General features: G+C 29.5%; 1 protein-coding gene across 6 annotated transcripts in view; it reads right to left on the bottom strand.

The window, feature by feature from the left end:
* Positions 1-566: 566 nt before the first annotated feature.
* The window catches only part of LOC127720004 (kinesin-like protein unc-104), an 86,450-nt gene continuing 71,427 nt past the window's right edge, over positions 567-15,589 (bottom strand). For 4 of the 6 annotated variants that reach the window (XM_052226409.1, XM_052226414.1, XM_052226412.1 and 1 more), the window contains 8 exons: positions 14,974-15,077; positions 12,209-12,354; positions 11,279-11,608; positions 10,714-10,838; positions 9,809-10,049; positions 8,430-8,549; positions 7,786-7,904; positions 567-7,424 (listed from right to left, as the gene is read on the bottom strand). In XM_052226409.1, coding sequence (XP_052082369.1) covers positions 7,385-7,424; positions 7,786-7,904; positions 8,430-8,549; positions 9,809-10,049; positions 10,714-10,838; positions 11,279-11,608; positions 12,209-12,354; positions 14,974-15,077 — 1,225 coding nt within the window. In that variant the 3' untranslated portion in view covers positions 567-7,384. Of the gene's footprint in view, positions 7,425-7,785; positions 7,905-8,429; positions 8,550-9,808; positions 10,050-10,713; positions 10,839-11,278; positions 11,609-12,208; positions 12,355-14,973; positions 15,090-15,589 lie in introns of all 6 variants that reach the window. The other 2 variants (XM_052226410.1, XM_052226411.1) reach the window with 1 other exon arrangement.

The raw sequence follows: 15,589 nt of genomic DNA, 5'->3' as shown, positions 1-15,589 counted from the left end.
ATGAGAGGAATTCCTGGAATCGGAACAGGTTTTGGCCTATAAATCGCAAAATTCTAAATCTGCGAATATGAACCACTTAACAGTATATGATATATTCTTCATAAAGCTGCATACTCAAAAGTTATGATCAGTGCCATTATTGGAGCAGGATCTGTTAACCTTTCTGAGAGATTTACCGGTATATCTTTACATATTGTTTAGACTTGATTTTTTGCTGAAAACTGCATTTTTAACTCCAGATGTGTTTTAGTTTTTTGTCATTGGGTTGCTGTCTTCTTAATAGCTACCCAACATTCCCTTTTATTAATAGCTACCCAACATTACCTTAAATTCATAGCTAGAATTAGAAATGGGGAATGTGTCAAAGAGACATCAACCCCACCAAAGAGCAGAATTCACCCGAAGGTCACCAATGAGTCTTCAATACAGCGAGAAAATCCCACACCCGGAGGCGTACTTCAGCTGGCCCCTAAACAAAAATATGTACTAGTTCAGTATAATGGACGTCATACTAAACTAAACATAACTAGAATTTTTCAATACTTTCAAAAATAAAAAAAAAAACATTTTAGTTTGATTTTTTAATGTCTGCAATATCACATCAACAAAAAGCTGTACAGATCACAACTGTTGCCATGGCAACAATACATAAACAATAACATCTGAGGAATATTGCACATATTTGTATACTGTTATGTAAATACATTTTGTAAATAAATGTGTAATAAAATAATAAACAGCAAATAATATCATTGTACTATTACCATCACAAGTTTTAAGTTATGACTACTAAAATATATGTACCATGGTATAAAAGGATTTACTGGTACACCCATATAGAGTAAAGGAGTGGTCAACGTCATGGTTGTTAAATTTCTTTATTTCTGAAAAATCTGATATTCTTGAAAGTCTTCATCAGGATTCAATAGGGACACAAATGTTTGTTTGATGGACCTATGTAAGATTGTACATTCTAAATTCATTGGCCCAAAATAACTGGATCTATGGAACATTATGGAACACTGTATTTCTTGTTAAATCAGCTAGTTTTTGCTTGACAGGAATCCTAAGCTAACCCAAATTACAAAGAACAAAACATTCCATAAAGAGTTTTCACATAACAGTCTTATGGAAAAAGTTTGATATATAAAACTTATCCCATTCTCAGTAGTTCATTTTTCTATTTTCTTAATCTTACTAAAGATAAGACTTTCCAAATTTCTGGCCTTAATCAAGATAATGTCCTTTACTTCTGCATTCTTTCCTTGTATGGGTTAGGCTATATTTTTGTTTTTTATGGTTTTATCAGATTGTCAAAATTTATTTAAGGTTTTGGATTTATCAAATATTTTGGCTTTGAGCATCACTGTAGATACATTGATTGTTGAAATGTGCATCTGGTGCAGTAACGTTGGTACGGTTTATGTTATTACTACCACAGGGTCAATACCTCTTCTGGTGGACTGTTAATTCCCAAGGGAACCACAGCCTATTCAGCAATGGCATAAAAATATAGGTATTGTATTATCTAAATATGAAGTTATAAAATTTTGAAATCGTTTAAAACCTTTTGAGCTATATAAATAAACATCTGAACTTTGCAAACATTGTAAACTTTCGAAACTGTTTCCATCTCGTAAATTTTTATTTTCAGAAAATTTAAATAAGACTGGTCTTATGTTTTTTCGTACTAATGAAAATTTCATAATATAAAGTTAATCATATTATTATTTATTGTTTAATTTTTCTTTCAAAAATTATAAATATTTAATGATTATTTTGATTACGCTCCAGATACTTTATATGTTTTTCTTCTAATTGGTTTCAATCGGTACACTTCGTCAACTCCTATAAATGCATTGTCTTCAATGAACACAAATTGGAAATCATAAACCAGACAATAATCTGTTTAAACAAGGTCAAAAATACAGCCAGGTAAAAGTCACAAATATAGCCAGGTACAATATATTTGAGTAGTCAAAACTAAATGGAATTCTTGTCAAAATTTTCAGAAATTAAACAGTACTACAGGATTTCTGTTTCAAACCGTAAAAAAAAAAAATTCAATATCTAAGTTGAATAATTGCTAACTAGTATACTTTCAAAATTTCTTATGTTCAAAATTAAGTGATTATTGATATAACTATATCAGAATTCAGGTAGATATACTTGAATTACAATGATGTCAAAAACAGTATGCCACTGTGGACGAAATAACTTGAATTTTGTTGTCATACTTTAATAATTTAAGAAAAAAAAATTACAAAAACTTCGTCAATAAATACACTTCAATGACAACTTGAAATTAGACACACAATAGTAAATTGAAACCAAGTTCAAAATGAAAGTAGACGGATTTCAGATTTTTGTATTTTCAGTTCAAATCAACTAAAAATATTTTTCACTTTATACCAAGAATCCAACTCAAAACGATAACCTACAAACTAAATAATGTTTGAAAGTAACAAAATATTTGTTTCATGCATGATACAGACAAGAATATAGATTACATTGGTATTAATTCTATACATGTTTAACATATTAAATATTATTATTAAAATTTAATACAAGTATAGGGTTTCTGATATAAAAATTCACCAGATTACAAGCTATCACATTTCTATGTAACATTGAGTGCCCCCTGTAAACGAAAAAACAACCTTGTAGAATACAAGGTCATTACTTAACCTTGACATTTTTCAAGGTCATTACTTAACCTTGACATTTTTCAAGGTCATTACTTAACCTTTAAAATTTCAAGGTTATTGCAAGAAGGCACTGTTTGTACATAGACTTAGGGAACTGTCAGCAATGACAAGATTGCCATACAGTATTATATTTTCTCTTTTTGAGGAGTTATCTTAAAAAAAAATTATACTCATTTTTTTTTTAACTTTTTTATTAATATTATCAATCTAGGTGTTATATGACTTTCCTTCAAATTTTCAGTCATTCTGTAATGAACTATTTAACTTTTATTCACTTGGATTTTCCTTTCAAGTACAAGTTTAGGTGTTTATGACGACTTATAATAATATCTAATTTTTTTCACTGCTACACTACTTCCTTTAAAGATATAAGCTTGCAAAAATATAAAGAAAACAAGCACCATGCAAATAATACCCATTCAATTTATTTTCATTTGTGTTTTTTAGCTGAACCTTCAAGGGGAGACAATTAAATAACTATCTCCCTTGGTAATGACATGACACAGAATTTTGATTTCTAAAACACTTATAAGTAGTTCTTATTTGCTGTTTCAGAGTCTAAAGGATTATGGATATTTTCATTGTTAGTACACCAAAATTAAAATAATATGGCGCCATTGGTCAAATGTCCATGTTAAAGAGTTTTCGAATTTTAAAATCTTACACAAAATGCATTTAATTCTGTAACAAGAAATCCTGAAGAACTAGAGCACCCATATTTCTAAAACAGTTCCTTGTGCGTTTGAGAAATCAAAGTTCAAATGTATATTTTGTGTGGTTGATGAAATTTTCATAATTTTTTCTTTTTTCATTCAACTGGAATTCTTTAATTTAAGAGGTAGATTTATCTAATGACTATTTGCTTGTTCATGATATGTAAGCAACAAATAAATCACTGAAAAAAAATCACAACACTAGCATACATCAAACTGTCTCCTGTTTAATAATAGCAAAAAATCCTTATTCAAGCAAAAAATAATAAATAAAATATAATTTTTGTGATGGAAATTTTCCAGCAATATATATGAACAGGTTATGCACAAACTGGCATTTAAAATTAAAAAAAAAATTAAAATACGATGCAACATAAATCCTTAATCATTTTAGATTATTTTTTCTTAATTTCAGAAAAAATAACTTGTTTTAACTGTTATCTGTACTTAATACACAATTGAACACAATTTACTACATACTATTTTCATTAATAAATTAACATTTACAATATCTACATTAAAAGCTTGGTAAAAATTATTTGGCACATTTAAGCTTAAACTAATAATTCGAAAATTCTGTAACTATAACTAAGAAAAAGAGTCAAAAACAAAACCTATAAGAAAGTGACAAAAGTATTAAAGAATCTGTACCATAATTGATCATGTGACTTTAAAAAGACCAGAATGTCATTCAAAGATTTACAACATAACCTGGATAAATGTAAGATTTCACCGTCTATTCTAAGCATATAAGTTTGCATTGAAATGTTTACATTAAGTTTCTACCACATAACCTTGTTATATTTTATCCATTCAAGATAGTTAAATTTTAAAATTTTAAATGCAGGAGTGGATTAATATTGTAGTCAACAGGTTAAAGGGTTAGAAAATGTTTTTCTAATGATTTAATGGAAAATGCCAAATGCAATGAAAGGAATACATATCACTGCAAATTTAATTAACATTTGGTTTATCATAATTTATCAAACTGTTAAGAACCTGTTTAAAAGAATACAGAAATATTCCGTACAACAGTTGTGTTCATCATTGTAAATATATTATAATATAAACATAATTTTCAATACAGTACAGATAACTTAATAATTAAGTTCAAATGAAAATCTTAGTCTCCAGGTCTGGACAACTACTTCATGAGGGATTCCCCAAACACTATTACTAAAGATTAAGCATGAAACAAAATGTATCTACATAAGATAGCCTGTTATACACAGCTTAAGATTTGAATTTGATCAGAGATGTTTAATGAATGTAATAACATTAACATTTGTTCAAGACTGGCTAAGAATTTGAACATGAATGAATGCACCAATATAGCAAGACAAAGTCAGCTTCATAGAAACATTGAAGTCGGACAACATGTATCATCTTTTCCACAGAAAAACTTGAAACCACTTTGAAATATTCTATTTTTGCTATGACTATCAATGTGGGCATCTTTTTTTTTAACAATTTAGTCTTTAAAAAAGGAAGGTAAATTTTTCCAGAAGCTATAACCTTACAAAAGCGTCGAGAGGAGGGCTATAAAAATTATACATTTTTATAAAATGCCTTTTAAATGCAATGCGATATCTTACATCTATGCCCACATTCATAGAAATATTTAGCTGTGCCTAAATCTGTCTGTATTCACAAATTTGAAACCAATACTCATATCACAGCAAGCTTGGAATGACAATTTTATCAGAGTTGTATTTGGCCATTTTGTTATAGTAAAAGGTTGACTCAACAAATTGCTTCTTTCTTTAACCAACAAGAATAAACTAGCAAAATATTATGATACCAAATGTATGTTAGATATATTCTTACTGGGAAATCACGGTAATTCATTGCAACCAATGTAATAATTAAGTATATCACTCAAAACATTTAACAAAAGTGAATTTCAAGCAAAATTGTTCTCAGTCTCTAAATCAATGCAATTCTTGTTTTTACCCATGAAATAACTAACCAATTAATGCATTGACTTTATATAATTGCATGTTACATTGAAGAATATTTTGGTTAATAAATTGACAAAATGAACAACAATACGAGCTACAATGTATATTTCATATAGACTACTCTATCTGAAAGTGAAATACAAGACTAAAGTTTACAAAACAACAGTCGATATTTAATTTCTATAATTTATGATTTTTTATTACAATGAAAATATACGATGAAAAATTACACCACAATTTTGTCATGTAGAACTAAGAAGTCATGTTAATCAAATTTTCGCTTGTTTTAAGTTTGGGAACTTTCAGAAGCTAATTTTGAACTATAATGATTTTATACACTGCGTACCAGTGCTGAGTTGATAAAAACAATAGCATGTAATATGCAGGCTAATATAATACCTTTAAAACATGCATTTAGATTTAACATGTTATTCAAATGTTGCAAATCTTTTACCTATCTATTTAATATACAGACATTTTAAAATAAAATTCAATTGATTACACAAAAACTGAAATTCATTTGACTTCTAACTGCCAATAAAAATTCTGTAGAAACAATACAGATTTTTATTTCACATTGGAGTGGTGTATGCATTATCTAAAGATAATACGAAATTATTTAATGATACTTCTTTGCATGACTTTCAGAATTTTAATCAAATCATATCTGAATTTTACTAGTCTTTTCTCACACTTACAAATATCGCTGATCATAAAAAAATGCTGATTTGAATAATATAAGAAACAAATATTCTAAGATATTTGTTCTTAAGCAAAATATACCAATAAGATATATATGCAATTAAGTAGACTTGTACAGTTTTGTTTCTAAAAAAAATGGTGAAATATTTAAAGACATTCCTTTTTTTCTCTTAATTTTTGTAACAATTTTACTTGAAGTAATAACAATAATAATATTAAGATGAAATATTTACAACATTAATCATTAAATGATAACAAAATGTACATAATATTAATAACAACTGATATCTCTGTTCTGAAATTTTCGTTTTTATACAAAACTTTTTAGCACCTTGCAGAGTTACTTCCCTTAAAGGAGTCATGTCTTTCCAATTTAATAAAATTAAATCCCTGATTCATATTCAATGAAAAATAACAATTCCAGGAATTTAACCATTGCAAACTGTCTTTCTTACATCAACTACTGTGAAAGAAATTTCATTCAAGGAATATAGTTTTAATGTGTTCTGTGGTTGATAAAAACCTTGTATTTCAATAGTGCATTTTTTCAAGGAATTTGAGCAAAGACTGAAACCATAATGACTTCAAAAACTATAAGAATAGTAAATCATAAATAAAGTTACATTGATATTTTACACATCACAGACATAAGAAGATTTTAAAGTTGACATTATGAAAATGGATCTAATATCAGTAGATTCGAATAGTTCCATATCTTCCCTCTTGACAAACAAATACATTCTTGCCAATTCATCATAAGACAAAATATTTTCATAAGGAAAACTTTCTGAAATTTATACCTCCAGACTGGAGGATTACATACTTTGTATAACATTAACTTTCCATGTTCATTCATATATTTTTATTTACAGTCAAACCTGCTATAAGGTAACTCCTTAATTAATGAAAAACTGGTTTTGTCCAGTCCAACTGTAGTAATACTGGTGTATTTTCAACCTCAATTCAAAGTCACCTCTCTTATGAGGTAATTTTTCTCAGATCAATCAGGTGACCTTTAAATGCAGGTTTGACTGTACCTTATCAAGAATTTTCAGAACAGAGATATATAAATTCATAATCTAATGATTTTTACATCAAAGCTTAGCTTCTATATTGCACATAACACTGAAATATTGAGATCACATGAATACAATATCTTATCTATCATGATTTTGTATTTACAATTAAAATGGAATTTCCACAAATCACAATGACGATTTAAATTAACTGCTGTTCTGTAATAATCTTTCAGCCAATCAAATCAATGTTCTATAAATATCACTCAGCAACAAAATCTTCCTTACAAAAGTACAGGGTCTTTACGTCTAGACAGAGTAGACCTGAAAATATATTGATGATGTAATAAATTATAAAATATAATATATAATATAATAAATACAATCCTCATAAATTTTACTACATATAATATGCAAAACAATCTTTCTGTATAGTGGTTTCCTTATTTGCTTTACACGATAAAAATTTACACACTGATGGGATTGGAAGAAAACCCACAGAATTAATTGCAAAAATATAATTTTTGAGCTGGTTTCAAAGGAAGAAAGAAGGGTTGTTAAAATTTTTTGGAAGTTTAAATTAAAACCTCATCATCCTTACATTGTTCATCCTGATGGCCTTCCAACCCTCTATAATTTGTTTGGAATAGCCTCAATATCAGACTTGAATTGACTGGTTCCTTACCTGATCTGGCCAGCCAGAAGAGGATTAATAGCATATAACCAGTCATGGAAATCTTTGTCATCCAATGTCTGCATCAGGAATCCACGGTGTTTTGTTAACACTGAGAATGTATTCCTTGTCTGCAAAATAATTATAATCTTTTTATTGTACAAAACAGTTTTCTGTAACAAAATATATACAGCTGGTTAACAATTAATGATTATATAGAACTTTGAATCTTTTTTGTTTGTTTGATTTAACATTCTTTTCATTGAATCATGTCACTAGTGCCAGAGAACAACCCTTAAATTTGTGTTCCATTAAAACAATTTTAGTTCTCATTGCTGGCAATATTCATTCATCTCTAATCCATGTACGAAAGTAGAAGTAATGTAATTATATCACTGACAGCAGAAGATCAATAAAAGCAAACGTAAAAGTCAAAATATGGCATAAAAGATGGTCTATGTTCAATAATGTTGCAAAAAGTTCACAAAAATGCTGAAAGAAATATACAGACTATAGATTTACTGACATTACCATAGTTTCCCTGTTTGGACAAAATATATTAAGAACCAATGAAAAAGCTGAAGTAACTGACAATGCATATTTTTCATTTTTTTTTTCCAATCAAGAAATTCTCTGAGCTTATTGAGAGAGCCTACCTTTAAGAGAGACTGTTGGTCTTCACTGTACTCTATCTGTGAAGTGGCTAGGTTTATAATGGAACGTTCTACTGGATCCTTCTCACTATTATATATGTAAATATAAGGACGTCTAACAACCTGTAAATACATTTCAATATTTAAATCAGAAAATAAAAGATCATTTTGTACAAGATCAGATTATCAAAAGTTTAGAATAATAAATTGTTGACAAAAAGATATGTCTCGTCATTTTGTAATGGAACAACATGCCTAAATCTTGCATATTTTTACTTCATTGAGGTGAGACAAAAAAATAAAACTACACCACAAATTAGAACATAAAAAGTAAAAGTTACTCAAAATCTTCCAAATGTGAAAAAGAAAGGACAAATGTCAATGAGACAGCAGCAATCATCCAACAAAAAGCAGAAAAACTACTTTTAACAAGCATTCTGAGCATGGCAATACATAGTCCCCTACCGGTTAAAAATATTGTACTGGGACAAATTTCTAACTTTATCTTTAACTTTTCATGGTGTAAACTATATAAGAAATATCAAGTCAATAACTTCAAGCATGACGAAAAAAAGGGTGGGAAACTGATTCTTTAAGTGAATTTTCAAAGTCCAAGGACCATTACTCTGCACAAAATCATCAGACCGAAACAAAATTCGAACTTGATTTGTAACTTGACATGATAAAACTATATATCAATTATCAAATCAATATCTTCAAGCATGATGAAAAAAAGTGTGGAAAACTGATTATTTGAGTGAAATTTCAAAGTCTGCACAAAATCATTAGAATGGAACAAAATTCCAACTTGATCTATAACTTGTCATGATAAAACTATATACCAATTATCAAATCAATATCTTCAAGCATGGCCAAAAAAAGTGCAGAAAACTGATTATTTGAGTAAATTTTCAAAGTCCAAGGACCATAACTCTGCACAAAATCATCAGACTAAAACAAAATTCAAACTTGATCTGTAACTTCTCATGATAAAACAATATACCAAATATCAAATCAATATCTTCAAGCACGAAGAAAAAAAGTGTGGAAAACTGATTTGCCGGATGGACAGACAGACAGACAGACAGACAGACAGACAGACAGACAGACTAGACAAACAGACAGACCAGACAGACAGACAGACAGACAGACAGACAGACAGACAGACAGACAGACAGACAGACAGACAGAGTGCAAACCTAAAGTCCCCTTCGACTTCGTCGGTAGGGGACTAATAACTGTTAATCAAACCACTTTCCTACTCTTAGTTAATTCCTGGATTTATTAAGCTGCTGATTAACTTAATAACTGCATATTTTTTATCTAATATCAAGAAGAAAAAAATTCTTGTTCCTATTGGTCCACTTATATGTTTGACTTACCACCCATTTTTTCATCCATCCACTGTGCTTCTCCTCCAAAAAGTTGAGGTAGCCTTTCTTGGAGACAACAGGACTAACTCTCACTTCCTCAATGTAAGGAACATGTAATCTGTCATCCCCATCCCCACGGTTAGGTTTTATGGGTAATGACAACTTCCTGTCATTGACATCAGATGAGGAAGAGGATAATAAACTATCACATGACTTTGACAGTTGGATTGATGGCTGACCTATATTTGGTCTGAAAGTGAAAGTGATAACGATGAAACTGATTGGATGATAAACTATGTAACATCAAATTGAAATTCTGAGTTATTTTTTACCTAACCAACTATAGTATAAACAGCAATGTGATGTATTTTTTTTTCTTTTATAAAATATTATTCAGACTTGCTGTAACGTTCTGAGAAATTCAAAATTTTAGAAGAGGCTAGAGGTACATTTTGTATATTTTCAAAAACAACAAAAATAACATACTGTGGATTCATGTTGCAAATTTTCATAGATTTCGTGGGTACAGGTAAACCTCAGATTTAAATGTTCATTGACTAACAAATTTTCTAGAGGCTTGTATGCTGACTTTGGCAAAACTAAAAAATCAGATATCTATGAAAATACAAAAACTTTTACAAACAAAAATTAATGAATCCAGTTACTAACATTTATAAAGAGCTGATTAATTTATAGACGTAGGCATTCATTTTTATAAGTTGTGATGCAGGTTTCTCGCAAATAAGAAAGGCCTGAAAAGCTAAATTAATCTTTTATTTGACTTTCTACTTCAACAAGTACAAAAAGTGAACAACTTAATCAAAATTAAGTTATAATAACATTAACGGTACCAATTTTTCTGTAAAATATATAAAATACCAATCACAAATACTCACAAAATGACCAACACTCACCTAAACATTTCTGATGAGGCAGATGATGTTATCATACTACTACCCATAGAATCTGTCACACTGGTTATAACATCACTGTCACTGGAGGCTGAGGTTATACTTATAACAGACTCATTCATTGGGGTCTAAAATAGATTAAATATGTCATAATATGCTCCTTTTACATGAAAATGAAGAAAAAATACTGACTCTATGCAGTTTGCCATCCACATTTCTTTTCTTGAAAAATTGTGTGCAAAACAACTGAATAATTTTAGCTATTTACATAATCTCATCAAATATAAAATTTTCTATTTCAACATGTAGATAATTTTCCAATCCAAAATACTCTTAAAAGTTGATGTTTAACAAGGAAAATCAAGAAATTTAACAAAATATATTAATTTGCGCTTGATTTGTTGCCATGGTTACTGGTCAATTGTTAAATTTGTTTCTATTTTCTTAACACCTTTTACTTTAGCATTGTTATATATTATATACATGTAGTAACTTTTAAATATGCACTAATATTTAGGTCAAATAAGGGCCTTAATGCCCCTTCTCCTTTGTAATAGACCACACTGACCTTGACTGGAGGGGGACTTGCCGGTAATCTTCCATACAGGATCAACCTCAGACATTTGGCCATCAGTTCTTTGTCTTTATCTCCATCTGTTGTAAATATGTACAGACTACTACATCTCTTGGTTTTCTCGGCTTCATCTTTCTCCCATTTCTCCATCGATTTGTCATCTGCCTTTTCTTCAATTTTCTCAGTTTCATTTTCTTTATTTTTTAAGTTTTCTTTGGCTTTTGCTTTGTTTGTGACTTCTTTGTCAAGTTTGCTTAGTTCTTGTGATTTGTTTTGTTCGGCAAGTTTTTCACGGAGATGTAACACATGTCTGCACCTCTCCACCTTAAAACAGAAAAAGAACACAAAAATTACATACCAGGTTAAGAGGATGCTTGACAAAAATGTACACATTTCATATTTTGTATTCCGTCCATTGAGTTTTATAGCCTCAAAGTCACCATTTGTTATCAGAAAATTGCTTTGTTTTTTTTTTTTTAAAGTAAACTTTCTCTCAGTGTGTTATTGCAGAAATGAGTAGTATTAGTAAGGCAACATTTTCAGTCAAATGATGTTCCACTCTTGAAAGTAACAGTATGATAAAAATAAGAAGATGTGGTATGATTGCCAATGAGACAACTCTCCACCAGAGACCAAATGACATAGAAGTTTACAACTATAGGTCACCTTACATCATTTTCAAGTTTTGCTACAAAACTTTCTTGCCCTTAATTGGTCTCCTGGTGGTTATCATGATTGGCTTGAATGCCTTCAATTGTAAACGCTAATAAAAAGCAGGATAGAACAAATGTATGTATAGTTAAATCATTTCCCGAAAACACTGAAAAGGACTAAAATATATTCTGATTTTTTCTTAAGGTCAATATTTTCCCAGAATTAACATCTCACCAATATCAATAACAAAATTATATGTTAAAACCTTACCATTTCTAATCTTGTGAGTTTCTCTAGCTCCCACTGGTGATCAAATATAAGTGAATCACCTCTGGGTCTCCACCCATTTAAATTCTCCTCCCCTCTTACATAGGTTGCTGACGTGTCCAGAACCTTTCTCTGTCTACGCTGAGCACCTAGAGAATCAATACAGGCATATAAAGCAAAGAAAATATACAGTCAAACCTGCTATAAAGGTCACCTACTTGAAACAAAAAAAATTGTCTTGTCAGTTCTCACTCTCCTTGTCCTGCTGTAAATACCTATACATTTTGAACCTCAGTGCAAATGTCAACTCTCGTATAAGGTAAGTTTTCTCTGGTCCCAAAAGTGACATTCATATACAGGTTTGACTGTAGAAGCATTAATAGAAATAGTGTGAACATTTTTGAAATCTTCATGGAATCTAGAAATGCATCAAAAATGGTAAGTTTACAATGTATATCATTGTAAAAGCCATAAATAATAAGCACTCGTACAAACAGATTTCTGTAAAACCCATTAACAACTTATGATTTTAAGTACTTCTCCATTATTGACCTTTTAACTGTATATTTTTGGTTACTTGCTTTGTTGAATGGATGTAATTTTTTTATCTGTTGAAATGTTCAATCAAATACAGTTGGCTCTTCTTTCAACTCCCTCTTTAAAGACTTTTTTCAAAATAACTGTTCTTTCAAAGTAATATGTCTGTTCCAATTAATAGATATGCATTATATTTCAAACTTTTTTTGTCAGTCTCATAAATTTTGAAATAATAGAATTGTACGTATGCTTCATTTTATCACCTTGCACTTTCATGACTTGACTGTGTTTTTCTACAGCAGTTTGTTCAAATTTCTGACCAGTTGAACAGTTTGGTTTGATGAAACAAATTGCAATTAGGTCAGAATTTTGAATAAACTGCAATAGGAGGAGAGAAACACTTACAGTCGAGTCACAGTAAAAACTAGATAATTTTGAGGCTTCTACATTTATTTCTATTTAACAGTTGCAATTAGTAGCATATATAAATTGTTTTAGTTTGGAAGTAAAAAAAAAATGATAAGTGTAGATAATATCAGATTGAAAGTAGAAATTCTGAAGCAAAGAAACGTTAATTCTGTTTAAAAGTGGGACTTTTTAGGCAAATATGGATGCCGTGTGCTTAAAAGACAGGCACAAATAATATCAAAGGGATAATTAAACTCATCGGTGGAAAATGAACTGACAATGCCAGTGTTTTGTAAATAAAGTACTGAGAGAAGTCATATCTGTAACTAATAGAATGTTCAATAAATGTCCTATTTGTATTTCAAAACTATGTTAAAAAAGTGTAACTGAAAGAAATAACACAACTATTGCAATTATTACAATTATATTCATTTTATACAAATCAAAACCAATGTACTGTGGATTCGTCATTATTTGTAGTGCATCAATTTTCATGGATTTTATTGGTATAGGCCAACCACAATTTAAGTGTTAAATGAAGAGCAAATCTTCTAAACTTTTTATATAGACTCTGTAAAACCATGAAATAAAGTTTCCACAATATATACCTATTTTTCTAAATCGATAAAAATTGATACCCACAAAAATAAATGAATCCAGAGTATTGCAATAAACCTTCTAAGAAGTCAACATCAATAATGGTTTACAACAACTGGAATATTTTACAACCAAATCCATACAAATGTTAGCCAATTTTCTTGCAACTGATCGGCTCAATTTTACATAGAGATATTCAAACAATTGTAAGGTCAGGTAAATTTAGAAATTTTGCTTTTGTGTTTTTCATCATTGTAAAACTTCGACAGGAGAAACAGTTTGCTTCAGGTGACCTTACTTTAGATTTGTCTGAGTTCTATCTGATCAGTTTGCATTTAACACTTGCATTTTTTTTTTACCAGCTATTGGTCAAAATTATAAAATAGAAGTGACTGCTAACAAGAAATTGGTTCACACTTCTATGGTTTTGGTTTTAATAACACAACGGTATGTAGGTAGTTATATCTATTTGTGAAATTCATATAAAGTTAAAAACTACATATATCTTGAAAACATCTGAGGTCCAAGAAAAATGTGGGTTACCTGCTGTCTCCATATGACATGAGCAGAAATGATGATTTCCATGTTTTGGTATGGGAAACCCCAAAATTAAGTTGCAGATTAACAAAGTGTGATGTAGACAATGACACTTGTGTCACTACATCTTTGCTGTCAAGCTTCCTTAATACATACTAGATAAAAAAATAATGTTCAGAGGAAAATAAAATAATAAGGAACACTGAGAAACAAGATGAAATCGGGCAGATAATTTGGTGTTACAGAATAAAAGCATTGAATGGCAGCTGTTTACCATTATACATTATGTAGATTTTTTTTAAGCTGTAAAATTTTTATATTTAATTATAACTATAATATTTAATTATTTTTGTGCAATTTCAATATCCTATTTTCTATTTTGTACAATTAAACAAAACGGTATTTTCATTGGAATAAAAATAAAGAAAATCGGTTTTGATTTTTTTTCTAAAAAAAATACCTTTACCTCATGTAAAAGTTGAGAAACAACCAATAATTTTTATATATAAATTTAAGCTATTAATTATATATTGATGATTTTATAAAGTACCAGATGGAAATATGAGTTTCAATATTTCAAATTTCATCTAAAAATTTACAAAATATCCCTTGTAATTAATAAGCAAATGCTGCAATCCAATGCTTTGTGTTGTAAGAATATAAGGTATTACATAAAACACAACACCGACCTGGACTACCTGTTTCAGACGCTTTCCGTAAGTACAGCTCATAAATTCCACTGACTCTGTTAGCATCTTGAGATTTTAACCCACCAAATAAACTTCGTAAAGATCTGAAAGGAGAACTAATGACAACATTCTAAAGTTAGTTACAGTAATGGCAGCTTTGATCACATGACCAGTGAGTGATTGCTGCCGTCTGACTGTTTTCAGGACCTGTAGATTATGTAGCGGCACCTTCCATCTCTATATTAATGCTAATTATATACTTATATATGTTAAACATATCAATATTAAATCATAGCTTTCAAAAAAGCACAACAAGCTTCGCATTCATACTTATATATGTTAAACATATCCATATTAAATTATAGCTTTAAAAAAAGCACAACAAGCTACCAACAAATATACAAGTTCACATAAATAATCCCTTGATGCCAAATCTATGTGTCTGCCTTTTTTTGCATGTTATGTCCACTTCTTTGGAATTTATTTTTTTTTCTTTTTTTTTTAAATATTAATTGCATTCTACGGAAATTGTCTTTTTAACAATGGGTTTATCTCCTTCACCACAATCTTCTAAAATCTATTTAGATATATGTCTCTGTCTATAATAACAAATTTT

This window comes from Mytilus californianus, unplaced genomic scaffold, assembly GCF_021869535.1.
Source record: "Mytilus californianus isolate M0D057914Y unplaced genomic scaffold, xbMytCali1.0.p SCAF_11, whole genome shotgun sequence".
NCBI lineage: Eukaryota > Metazoa > Mollusca > Bivalvia > Mytilida > Mytilidae > Mytilus > Mytilus californianus.
This window is presented reverse-complemented; position numbering and strand designations above follow the sequence as displayed.